This window comes from Xyrauchen texanus, chromosome 43 (assembly GCF_025860055.1).
Source record: "Xyrauchen texanus isolate HMW12.3.18 chromosome 43, RBS_HiC_50CHRs, whole genome shotgun sequence".
Lineage (NCBI taxonomy): Eukaryota > Metazoa > Chordata > Actinopteri > Cypriniformes > Catostomidae > Xyrauchen > Xyrauchen texanus.
In genome coordinates this window covers 8,176,694-8,190,775 of record NC_068318.1, presented here as the reverse complement: position 1 = coordinate 8,190,775, position 14,082 = coordinate 8,176,694, and the positions used below count along the sequence as shown (strand labels likewise).

At 37.4% G+C, this 14,082-nt stretch overlaps 1 protein-coding gene across 3 annotated transcripts in view; it reads right to left on the bottom strand.

Moving 5' to 3' along the window:
- Positions 1-14,082, bottom strand: part of LOC127635514 (uncharacterized protein KIAA1958-like) — a 49,339-nt gene that overhangs the window by 10,546 nt on the left and 24,711 nt on the right. Inside the window, exons 4-6 of one of the 3 annotated variants that reach the window (XM_052115602.1) lie at positions 5,606-5,653; positions 4,065-4,181; positions 3,600-3,917 (exon numbers count right to left, since the gene is read on the bottom strand). The exons of the other annotated variants lie outside the window; for them this stretch is intronic. Coding sequence (XP_051971562.1) covers positions 3,600-3,917; positions 4,065-4,181; positions 5,606-5,653 — 483 coding nt within the window. The remainder of the gene's footprint in view (positions 1-3,599; positions 3,918-4,064; positions 4,182-5,605; positions 5,654-14,082) is intronic. 3 annotated transcript variants of the gene reach the window in all.

Below are 14,082 nucleotides of genomic sequence, written 5' to 3'. Positions count from 1 at the left end.
ATCTACTTCACAACAATGGCTGTTTTTAAAAGTAAACCATACTTTTAAGCCATTCCAGTGCAAATAAGCCTATATATAATTTTTTTATTTAAATTAATTACATGATGCGCTAATTACTTAATCATATTAATCGCAATTACCGCATATACATTTTTGCAGAGAAAGGCCCATAAATATATATATTTTTTAATAATTACATTAAAATTATTCTGAAACAAACATATAAATATAACATATAAAAAATATATTAATTCAGATAATTAAAATGCATTATATTACTGTGGCAGATGAGTAACGCATTGATTAGAGAACAAGTGGTTTTAGAAGGCAATACATAATTTATTTCCAAATGATCAAACACAAGCCTTTCATTGGCCTGCAATCCCAACCAAACCTTTTTGAAATTGGTCAGTCTGCCTGATATAGATTTATTATAAGGGCTTATCTAAGGATGTGTCAATGTACATATTTGTCATATGAACACTTTTAAAGTGTTACATTTTGGTTGCATTGTGTCATAAACATAGCATTTTTAGGTTGCTGTGCCAAGTTAAATGTAATTTAAAAAATGAGAAAAAAAAATCCTTATTATGATCCGAGGGCATAAATGCATAAACGTTTTTAATGCGTTATTTTTTATATAATTATTGCACTGAATTTAGGCAGCCCTAGTGTGTGTGTAAATATAGATGCTGTGTGTGTGTATATATATATATATATATATATATATATATATATACACACACAATGGTGGCCAAAAACTTTGAATAATGGACAGATTTTGCTGTTTTGGACAGAAATCGGTGTTTTAATTCACCAAAGTGGCATTCAACTGATCACAGTCAGGACATTACTGATGTAAAAAACAGCTCCATCACGATCTGAAAAAAGTCATTTTTGATAAAATCTAGACAGGCCCCATTTCCAGCAGCCATCACTCCAACACCTTATCATTGAGTAATCGTGCTAAACTGCTAATTTGGTACTAGAAATCACTTGCCATTATATCAAACATTGCTGAAAGCCATTTGTTTTTTTAAATGAAGCTTAACATCGTCTTTTTGTCTCCCCAATTTTGGAATTATACAAATTTGAATTATAGCAACCATGAGGTTACCCCATGTGACTCTACCCTCTCTAGCAACCAAGCCAATTTGGTTTCTTAGGAGACCTGGCTGGAGTCACTCAGCATGCCCTGGATTCAAACTCGCAACTTCAGGGGTGGTAGTCAGCATCAATACTAGCTGAGCTGCCCAGGCCCCCTGTGTTTGTTTTTGAGTTGCCACAGTATGCAATAGACTGGCATGTCTTAAGGTCAATATTAGGTTAAAAATGGCAAAAAAAGAAACGTCTTTCTCTAGAAACTCTGAGTTTTGAGGAATTGTTTGCAAGGCTATACAAAGCTGTCAAAATTGCCAAAAAACTGAAGATTTCATACAAAGGTGTACACTACAATCTTCAAAGACAAAGGACAACTATCTCTAACAAGGACAGAAAGAGATGCGGATGGCCAGATGTACAAATAAACAAGAGGAAAAGTACATCAGTTGCATCTTTGAATTCTACCCGCTGAACACCAGTTTCATGTACAACAGTAAAAAGAATACTCAGGGGTGCAGGTTTCATGGGAAGAACTGCAAAGAAAAAGCCACTTTTGAAACTAAAAGAAAAGGTTAGAGTGGGCAAAGAAACACAGACATTGAACACTGGATAATTGGAAAAGAATGTTATGGATCTTGACCCCATTGAACTTTTGTGGGATCATCTAGACTGTAAGGTGTGTGAGAAGTGCCTGACAATCATCTATGACAAGTGCTACAGGAAGCGTGGGGTGAAACGTCACCTGAGTATCTGGACAAACTGACAGCTAGAATGCCAAGGATCTGCAAAGCTGTCATTGCTGCACGTGGAGGATTTTTTCAACTCTTTGAAGTTGTTTAAGAAGTTCTGAACTTTTTTTTTATTGTAACAGTAATTTTTAATGTTATTATTGTCCTGACTATACATTGTGATCAGTTGAATGCCACTTTGGGGAATAAAAGTACCAATTTCTTTCCATAAGAACAAAATCTGTGTATTATTCCAAATTTTGGTAACCAGTGTATATATACACTCACCTAAAGGATTATTAGGAACACCATACTAATACTGTGTTTGACCCCCTTTCGCCTTCAGAACTGCCTTAATTCTACGTGGCACTGATTCAACAAGGTGCTGAAAGCATTCTTTAGAAATGTTGGCCCATATTGATAGGATAGCATCTTGCAGTTGATGGAGATTTGTGGGATGCACATCCAGGGCACGAAGCTCCCGTTCCACCACATCCCAAAGATGCTCTATTGGGTTGAGATCTGGTGACTGTGGGGGCCATTTTAGTACAGTGAACTCATTGTCATGTTCAAGAAACCAATTTAAAATGATTCAAGCTTTGTGACATGGTGCATTATCCTGCTGGAAGTAGCCATCAGAGGATGGGTACATGGTGGCCATAAAGGGATGGACATGGTCAGAAACAATGCTCAGGTAGGCTGTGGCATTTAAACGATGCCCAATTGGCACTAAGGGGCCTAAAGTGTGCCAAGAAAACATCCCCCCCACCATTACACCACCACCACCAGCCTGCACAGTGGTAACAAGGCATGATGGATCCATGTTCTCATTCTGTTTACGCCAAATTATGACTCTACCATCTGAATGTCTCAACAGAAATCGAGACTCATCAGACCAGGCAACATTTTTCCAGTCTTCAACTGTCCAATTTTGGTGAGCTCTTGCAAATTGTAGCCTCTTTTTCCTATTTGTAGTGGAGATGAGTGGTACCCGGTGGGGTCTTCTGCTGTTGTAGCCCATCCGCCACAAGGTTGTGCGTGTTGTGGCTTCACAAATGCTTTGCTGCATACCTCGGTTGTAAGGAGTGGTTATTTCAGGCAAAGTTGCTCTTCTATCAGCTTGAATCAGTCGGCCCATTCTCCTCTGACCTCTAGCATCAACAAGGCATTTTCGCCCACAGGACTGCCGCATACTGGATGTTTTTCCCTTTTCACACCATTCTTTGTAAACCCTAGAAATGGTTGTGCGTGAAAATACTAGTAACTGAGCAGATTGTGAAATACTCAGACCGGCCCGTCTGGCACCAACAACCATGCCACGCTCATAATTGCTTAAATCACCTTTCTTTCCCATTCTGACATTCAGTTTGGAGTTCAGGAGATTGTCTTGACCAGGACCACACCCCTAAGTGCATTGAACAAACTGCCATGTGATTGGTTGATTAGATAATTGCATTAATGAGAAATTGAACAGGTGTTCCTAATAATCCTTTAGGTGAGTGTATATATATATATAGTATATAAAAATAATATATATATGTATACTGTGTATTCATGCAGACTTCCAGGTTTGACTCTGATTAGCTCTAGAATATTTTCTTTATACAAGGAACCTTCTGACCAGGCACATAAAAATATAAATTTTAGATTTAGATTTAGATAGATAGATAGATAGATAGATAGATAGATAGATAGATAGATAGATAGATAGATAGATAGAAATTCCATGAAAAATTCATGAAACTGGGACGTTCCATTTATAATACTTACACATAATTCCATCGACTCTTCTTCTGTCTAAGATTTTTTTGCCATCAGGTACCTTTCCTCTCTTCCCAAAAGCAACCGCTCCGTTCAGGTCCTCCTCGCTAAAGAAGTGTTCAAACAGCAGGTGAAATAGTCTCATGCTGTCCTGTCTCGACTCCTGCAGCATGGATGCCAGTTTGTAGTGGGGCAGGTAGAGTCCACTTCCTGGAAACAGTTCCTGCTCCCCCATTCGGGCTGGATTGGACAGAGGCATCTGCGTTCTCTCATGAAACACGAGAACTCGATCAATGACTGTCTGCAGGTTTTGTAGGGTTATAGTATCTGCATAAACAATGAGACAGAAATTAAAATGTTTACCTAATGACATCTAATGGTACATCAATTATCAATCACTATGACATTTATTTTATACTATTCTATCTTTGAGGTTGACTTTGTTATTGATGTTTTATCGGTCTGCTAGCTCACCTATGCTTGTTATAAACTCTTCCAGGTGTTTTCTCTCTTCAAAATACCTCTCACTGTTTGGACTGATGTCTGATTGGCAGAACTCCTCTGAGTTTTGTGCGGCTGGTAACAGATGTTCTGTAATACATCAAATAAGCAATTTAAGGAGGATAAACTCTTCCCTCCATTGCAACAGCCAGAAACAAAATACACTATGCATCAAACAAAATGCATTTCTCCACACAACATCACAGTGACTGTGAAAGACTGGTGTGTATTTCAATTCACACAACTGCCAAGTCCAAAGACAATAAAGCCACTTTCAACAGAGACATTTTATTTAATTTGCAATGATGCAAAGTTTCTTCCTAAATAATTTGCCTCATGCAAATTCATCAATTATAAATATAATTATACAGAGAAAATTATTGTAGCGTACCACATCACAGCTATTCATATATTATTAGAGTGAATCTCATTAAATCTTTCCAGGCCCTCCACCCTCATTACTTAAACTGTATAATTTATTGTATTACAGTAAAATTACTATTCTACAATTATTGTTATTCTTACAATTATTTTGATCAGCAGAAATATATGATTCTAATTTACTTAATATAATATTTATATTACAGTACTGAGTATATTTTTTAGCATATAGCGTTTATTCTTCGAATGCAAAATTATTAAAGGGCACCTATTATGCCCCTTTTCACAAGATGTTATTTAAATCTTTGGTGTCCCCAGAATGTGTCTGTGAAGGTTCGGCTCAAAATACCCTACAGATAATTTATTATACCATGTTGAAAATGCCAATTTTTGGGTGGGAATAAAAACGAGCTGTTTTTGTGTGTGTGTGTGTCTTTAAATGCAAATGAGCAGCTGCTCCCCGCCCCATAACCAGAATAGGGTGGAGTTTTAACGTCTCCGCTTCGGATAACTAGACATCAAAAGCAATATGACTGACAGCGAAAATAGAGGTGTTCAGCCCTATATGTTTGAACCGGAGTCAGACACTGATGAGGGAGACTATCAGAATTAACAACTTTGAGAATAAACCAGGAAGTTTCCGAATGGTTATTTGATAAATTTATTTATTTGTTGTAGAGTTTTCAGCAGGTTTGAAATGATGAATGAGCAACACACACAATGTTTGCGATGCGCTATAACGAAACACACACAAACAAACATGTATGTCGGCAGTGTCAGTCAACAGTTGTGGGCAGGGCCTGTAAAAAGTGATGTTACTTTGTACAGAATCAGCGAACGGCTTGTTCTGAGACAGAGCTTATGATAAATGGGGATTAAAAAAAGGACTGGTGGATTTTTATCATTATAGGGTGGTTGTGTACACACTGCCAACACACATTTATGTTCAAACACCATGTAAAAGTAATAGTGTTTAAAAAAAAATAGGCTTCAGTTTCTTGTTTCTTTCTTTTGATATAGGGGTGAAATGTGGCCTGGATGACCTATGACAGGTTTTGTGAGATTCACTCATTAAAACATTATATACTGTAATATTACAAAGACGTGTCAAAGTTCTTGCACAAACAACTAACCATGCAGGGCTTTCAAAATCGCAGCATAATCCATCTTCTCATGTGGACCTGTAAACAGAATAAAATTATAGTTTGTCCATTATTAATATTCTCTGTTAAATTATAAGCATTTTCATGCATGCTTATAATAAATGATAAAGACTTCAACAACATTACATCTACTGACATCCATTTCCCTCTCTATAAAGAGAGAGTGTCGAGAACACTCACCTGTTATTTTCGTTCTGTATATTTGGAGTTAAAGCAATAACAGCACCATCCATTTCCATCTTGAGAGAAATTTCAAATATATCCCCAGAGTGACTTGGGAAAACAGCTTATTTATTGAAGACAATCTTTCTAAGACTAAATAACTGCCTGTGTGACGTTCAATTCATTCACTTATTGGAAACACATGTGGAGCATGTGTTAGTATTGAGAGAATAAAATCAGTTCAAATCACCAATATAAAATACAATCCTCTGGACCAGGTCAACCGTTTCACACCCAATCTAGGTTCATATAAGGAGGGTTAAGAAATTACACAGACCAGTGATTAAGAAATTTAACAAGAACAGCCAGCTTTTATTAAGATGCAAAGTCTTCAACACTTTCTCTGAAAAAGTGACTCACAACAGGATAAATATCAGGTAATGCAATAATTAAGCGAATTAATGAAAGAAAATAAATTAAGACAGAATACAGAAATTCAACAAATATTCCATTAAAATATGAATACATATTTTAATAATAATCAATGTTTTATAAATAAATATAAACAAATACATACACAATATTTCCCTGTGTTATATTTTCCTTTTTTTCTTTCAAGGTCAAAATCAGTTTCTTTTCAATTCAAGGGCCCTTTTAACTTTTTTATTTTCAGGTTACAACCATGTATTTTGTTCTCTTCCAGTTACTTTTTCTACCTGGGTAGATTTGAATAGTCTTGGTTCGATTCACATCTCTGTGAATGATCCTGTATCTGCTTATCTGCGATCCATATCATGTACTGCAGATGAAGGTGGTGTCGATCTTTCATTCAGTTTACTGGGAGTTGTAGTCCATTTGCATCGATACCGCATTCACACACTAGATGGAGTTGTAGTTCATTGGGTTGGCTCACCTTCTTTGTATCTGGTTTCTCCCATCTAAGTTTTCGATTCAAACATGCATCAATTTAGTCATAAAAAAAACAACAACTGGAGTCTTCACAACTAACAGCAGTTTATCAAAACAAACATTAATAATCAGTTCAGGTTCACCTTTTCATCAAAATGATCTTTGAATCTTCACGTATTTCTCGTAGTGATCTCGTTTCTTAAAACTCCTTTGCTGACTGATTATATTCAAAATATAACTGTCGGTCATCAACTGAACATTTTTAAAATGATGCATTCTAGGTGCATGCATACCACAGTACGTGCAACAGTTATTAGAAACAGATTGGAGAGAGAGATGGATGCTCAATAATTCAATACTGCAATTCATATATATATTATTGACACTATTAATACAGGATTTAACAAGGGTTACATTCTCCCCTCCTGAAACTTGATGTGTCTCTGCATTTAAAAAAATGAACAGCATGAGTCAGCTAATTTCTAGTTCTAAAGGTGTACTCAGAATTAAGGGCCTGAGTGAAGGTTCTGTCAAGTCAACTAAAAAATAGACTGCATAACTAGAAATAAAGGGTTTCCTAGGGTTTGGAAAGTCAGTCTGTTTGGAGCATTTCTTTGCTTTGTTGATTTTCTGACCTCCCTTTCTTTTCTAGCAGATCCTGGCTCAGTAGTCACAGTTTCATCTGCGTGACGTTCCACATATTTACCTTCCATGTCTTCAGCTTCCTCTGCATTACTTTGTATACCGTGGTTTCTTTTTAGGGTCTCCATATCTATAGCTTCAGTTTGAAGTTCAGATGTGAAAGGTAAGTATGAGTCAACAGTAGTTCCAGGTAAACGTGTTATCTCTTCCTCATTGGGTGTGTTCTCTTTAGATATAGAGGGTAAACATGGATTTACTACACATTCAGATAAGTATGCTCTCTCTTCTTCCTTAAGTAGGTTTCCTGCAGGCAGAGAAGGCAAGTATCGATCAACTGTACCTCAGGTAAGTTTACTGCCTCTTCACCATTGTGCAGATTCTCTTTAGACGAATAGATCAAGTATGGATACTCTTTTCCATTGGGTACCCTATCACCAGTACTCTCATGAGGTTGGAATATTTAAGCAGCAGGATTTAGGAAGGAATTACTATATACAAAATGTCATTTCTTGTAGCTAAAGGGGCAACAGTGTTCCTTGTTAGGCCATTGTTATATACAGTAATATTCTTCCTCTCCTTCTTCAGATATATCCACTTCCTCTATCCGTTCAAGAACTTCCACACTTTTCTGTTGACTTGGGGTATCAAAAGGTTTTCTCTCTATGCTTCTCTCCTTCTCAACAATGGGTGAAAAGAAACCAAAGCAAAGGAGAAGATCTCTGTGCAATGTTCTTTCAGGGCCTGCTGAGATCTCTGGAGCAACAACATAAACAGAAGAATCACCAATTTGCTTTACAACTCTGTAGATAATTAGACTCCATTGGTCACCACGCTTATGCTTTCCTTTTATTCCAACGTTCCTTACAAGGACTCTGTCGCCTGCTTCAAGACAGGACTCACGCACTTTGCTGTCATTGCAAAGCTTGTCTTCTCACTCTGTCCTACAGTGACTTTGTAGCTCTCTTGCAGGCAGTCTCTTAGTTTCTTGACAAACTCTGTATGTGTTACTTCATGGAATCCTTTAGGATGGAAAAGCTATGTCAATGGAGAGATTAGGCTGTCTGTCAAACATGAGCTGATAAGGTGAAAATCCAGTCATATTCTTTGCGCAGTTATATGCATGTACTAATGGTTGTACGAAATCCATCAACTCTTGTCCTCCTCTTGTATAGTTCCAAGCATCTCAAGAAGTGTTCTGTTCATCCTTTCAACAGGAGTTCCTCTAGGGTGATGGGGAGTTGTCCTTGTTTTCTTAATCCTGTGGAGTTGACACAGATCTTTGATGAGGACTGACTTAAAATCTCATCCTTGGTAATGATGCAAATGCTCTGAGAACCCAAAGTGGATGAAGACATTTTTCCACAATGTTTTTGTCATGGTCTTGGCTCTCTGATCAGATGTTCCAATAAGTAGTCGTCCATACAGACAAGTTCCATTGGGCAGCATGTCCTGATATTGATCAGCAGTGCATTTTTCTCAGCTTTTGCTTTGCGCCTGATGCATCTCTTGACAGGTGCGGATTTTCTCCTTTATATCCATAGCCATGGAGATTCTCAAGAGCTATCTTTCGGAGGCTTGATGGAACTAATTGTAATGAAGGCTCTTCTTGTGTTAGCTGTCGTTTACATAGGATATCCACATTAAGCACAAGCTGATTTCTAATCCTGAGCATCAATTCTTGTTCTCTTGCTCTATAATGAAGGCTCTTTCCAGAGGTTATAATACCGATAACCCGATTGTTGGAGGGGTAATTTCTCAGAAACCCAATCCTGTTGTGACATGCATGGGAAGGAACTGGAACCAGGAGGTGAGTCTGCTTGACTGAATTCAGTTGGTATGGCATTTACATCCATGGTAAGGCATTTAACTCTGGCAGTGAGATGCTTCTGATAGTTCATGAGTATGTATAAATGTTTCTGGCAAACAGTTTTAGCTGCTTCCTGAGGGTAAGAAGAATCAAAGCGAACAAGGAACTGCAGAATTCTGTCATCCTCAGCTTGAAAAATTTTATCAGGCTCAACACTGTCATGGGGACATCTTGATAGACAATCAGCATATTGATTGCATTTACCTGCTCTGTACTGGATCTTGAAGTCAATGTTTGATAGGGCAGCAAGCCATCGATGTCCAGTTGCATCAAGTTTGGCTGATGTGAGAACATATGGGAGTGAGTCGTTTTCAGTCATGATGGTAAACCGGGCTCCATACAGATAATCAAAGAACTTGTCTGTAACGGCCCACTTGAGTGCCAAGAATTCTATCTTATGGGTGGGATATCTTTTCTCCGACACAGATAGACTCATTGCAAATACCAGCAGAGGTCTAACTTGACCATTCCATGATAGAGTTCTGCACCTACACTGGCATCTGTGTACAAGGTGTATGGGAGCTTTGGATCAGCAAACCCAAGAATGGGTTCTTTATGAGCGTGTCAAATACTTCATCATACTTGGAGGCCCATTCCTCCTTAAAAGGTGTTGTCCAATTTGCAGCTTGTTAAGTTGGGTGTTTCCTTTGACACTTTTCTTCTTAGAATGGCTCCTATTGTCAGATCATTAAGGGTCCTTGTGATCTTGGAATAATCCTTAATAACCTTCTATAATACCCAGTAAACAAAAGGAAAGACTTGAGTTCCCTGATATTGTTGGGCTTTGGCCATGTGGTTAAAGCAGTGATTTTCTCTGAATTATTTTCCACTCAATTTTCTGAGACTACATGTCCAAAAAAATGGACTGACTTCCTAAAGTACTGGGGATAGCTTTTGTCCAGATTATTTCAGTTTCATCAGCACACACATAAGACAATCCTCATGTTCTTACAAAGTGTCTAAAAAGACAATGAGATCATATAGGAAGACTAGAACTTCCTTCAAATTCATGTCCCCATGCACTTCTCCATGACACGCTGAAAGTTGCTTGGTGCATTGGTGACCCCTTGCAGCATCCGGTTGAATTCCCAGAAGTCCACTGGTGTGACAAAGGCAGTTTTAGGTTGGTCTTCCTCTTCTACTTGAGCCTGATAGTAACCATACTTTAAGTCTATGATAAAAAAAATAAAATTGGAACCACAAAGAGCTGAGAAGGCCTCCTCAATGTTGGGAACAGCATATGCATCCTTGATAATCTGGTTGTTTAACTTTCTGTAGTCAATGCACAATCTGATTGCGCCACTCTTTTTCTTTACAACAACAAAAGAAGATGCAAAGGGACTTTCAGACTCTTATGATGTTAGCATATTTGAGTTCCTTCAGGTGTAAATGCAAAGCTTCATAGTCATTTGGATTAATGGGTCGAGCTCTCTGCATGAATGGAGTGGAATCTGATAGTCTAATGCGATGTTTTACAGCATTAGTATGTCCATAATCCAGGTCACCTATGGCGAACACCTCAGCAATGGAGTTAAGATTCGCTGTTATCCTCTTCTTCCATTCCTCAGACATTTGTGAATCATCCAAGTAGAATTGGATCCTGTCTTCACATCTTGAAACAACCATTTGACGAATGTCACATCTAGCTGTCGGACAGCAGGGCTTCTCAGACATCACTTCAGTTGTGGTTGATGATATTGGGAGATTGGAGACAGACTTCAGCATATGAAGTTCAGCAATATCGCATCTGGCAGGTACAGTGATGTGAAAAATATGTGTCCTGATTTCTTCTATTTTTGTGTATTTTTCATATTTAATTTAGATCTTCAAATGAGATATAATATAAAAAATGCAACCTGAGTAACAAAACACAGTTGTCAAAATATATATATTTTTTAATGAAGCAAAAACTTTATCTAACACCCATATCACTCATAACTAAATGCCCCCTTAAACTTAATAGCTGGTTGTGCCACCTTTAGCAGCAACAGCTGCAACCAAACACTTCCGATAACTAGGATCAGTCTTTCACAATGTTGTGGTGGAATTTTGGCCAACTCTTCTTTGCAGAACTGCTTTAGTTCAGCAACATTGGAGGGTTTTCGAGCATGAACTGCCCATTTAAGGTCCTGCCACAGCATCTCAATCAGGTTCAAGTCAGGACTTTGACTAGGCCACTCCAAAACTGATTTAGCTTCTTTTAAGGCCTTTTAGAGGTGGACTTACTCCTATGCTTTGGATTATTGTCTTGCTGCATAATCCAGTTGCACTTGAGCTTCAACTCATGGACTGATGACCGAACATTCTCCTTTAGGATTTTTTGGTAGAGAGCAGAATTCATATTTCCCTCAATTATTGCAAGTCACAGTGGCCCTGAAGAAGCAAAGCATCCCCATATCAACACACTACCACCACCAATGCTTGACTGTAAATATGATGTTCTTTTTGTGGAATTCTGTGTTTGATTTCCACCAGATGTTACAAGACCCCTGTCTTCCAAACAGTTCCTCTTTCGACTAATCAGTCCAAAGAACATTCTCCCAAAAGGTTTGAGGATCATAAAGGTGTGCTTTGGCAAAATTCAGACAAGCCTTAATGTTCTTCAGTGTTAGCAGTGGTTTTTGCCTCACCACTCTTCCATGGATGGCATTTTTGGCGTGTCTTTATGATACTAGAGTCATAAACAGTGACCTTTATTAATGTGAGAGAGGCCTGCAGTTCCTTGGATGTTGTCCTTGGCTTTTTTGAGACTCTCTAGATGAGTCGTCTGGAATTTCCTTCGATCTTGGCATAGTTTGCTACTGGGTGAGACCTTTTAGCCAACATCATCATGCTGAAAAAGTTCTATTTAGGTGTTGATTTGATTGAACAGGGCTGGCAGTGATCAGGCCTGGGTGTGTCTAGTCCAGCTGAACCCCACTATGAATGCAGTTTCATAGATTTGAGGATTTAGTAACTGGGTGGTTTCACTAGGCTTAAATCTCCACAGATTTAAGCCTAATAAGTTTGACTACAGTGCCATACTATTCAAGAGCTTCAATAATTTCTTAATTTGTGTCAGCATCACTAATACCAAAAACAGTCAAGAACTTATCTGCATTTACACCATAATGTTTCCCAGTATCCATTTTGTCATATATCTACACACTTCTTGTGGACAATAAATAAACGTTTTCTCAAGAAAAAAAAAGAAAAAGATTATAAATTTTCTCTTGGTGCTTCAGTTTTGTATTAGTTTATATGATCAACTGGTCTCAAAGACTTCTTGGCTGGCTCGCCACTTTTCGCTCTCCTTGTAACCTTTATTGGAAACACATGTGGGTGTAGGACATGTGATAGTAATGACAGAATAAAATCTGTTCAAATCACCAATATAAAATACAATCCTCTGGACCAGGTCAAGCATTACACACCCAATCTAGGGTAATATTTAATTTAATTATTAATAAATATTGAAATAATTATCAGTGGTGTATAAATAATATTTATATACAAATATATGCACAATATTTCCCTTTGATTTATTTTCCTTTTTTTCTTTCAAGGTTAAAATCATCAATTCAAGAGCCCTTTTAACTTTTTTATAAAAACTGAAAACTTTTTTTCAGGTTACAACCATACATTTTGTTCTCTCCCAGTTACTTTTTCTACCTGGATAGATCACTGTTTGATTCAAATCTCTCTGTGTATGATCCTGTATCTGCTAATCTGTGATCCATGCTATGTACTGCAGATGAAAATGGTCTCAATCTCTCATTCAGTTTACTGGGAGTTGTAGTCCATTTGCATTAATATCGCATTCACACACTAGATGGAGTTGTAGTCCATTTGCATTAATATCGCATTCACACACTAGATGGAGTTGTAGTTCATTGGGTTGGCTCACCTTCTTTGTATACGGTTTCTCCTGTTGGATTTTTCGATTCAAACATGCATCAATTTAGTCATAAAAAAATAACAACTGGAGTCTTCACAACTAACAGCAGTTTATCAAAACAAATATTAATAATCAGTTCAGGTTCACCTTTTCATCAAAATAATCTTTGACTCTTCACGTATTTCTCGTAATGATTTCTTTTCTTAAACTCCTTTGCTGATTGATTATATTCAAAATCTAAATGTCAGTCATCAACAGAAACATTTTTAAATTATGCATTCTAGGTTCATGCACACCATAGCATGTGCAAAAGCTATTATAAATAGATTGAAGATAGAGACGCATGCTCTAGTTATTATTAGATAACTGCCATTAAAAAAGAAAGCTTTTAACTTGGGACGCATAAATACAGAAATCTGTAGCTAATGATGACATTTTCTTTTGCCTCTATATTCTTTTGTTCACGCTTCACGTAAATGAAGATACATGAACGTAAAAAGAAAACTGATAACAGTTTAGTTCTTTCGAAATCTTTGCATAGAAAGAGTTTAACATTTTTGAACCAGAGCTCTGAGGCTAATAATGAATGGTATTTGCTTCTGTTGAAGCCATTAGTCCATGTGATTTCAACTTCATTAAAAAAATTAAATGTTTATTAGCAAAATTCCTGGTGAAGAACTACACTACCCATGATCCTGTAGAAAGATCAACCAATCAGAGAATCAGGTGAAACAAAGCTCGGCAAATGAGCTCTGCTGCGACCGCCCACTTCCATTACACACTGTCACAGAGGTTTAGATGTTAATGGCTGAGTGTTGAGTTATTTTGAGGGGACAGCAAATTTACACTGTTATACAAGCTGTACACTCACTACATTACATTGTAGCAAAGTGTCATTTCTTCAGTGTTGTCACATGAAAAGGTATAATCAAATATTTACATTATATATATACACACACACACACACACACACACACACACACACAGACA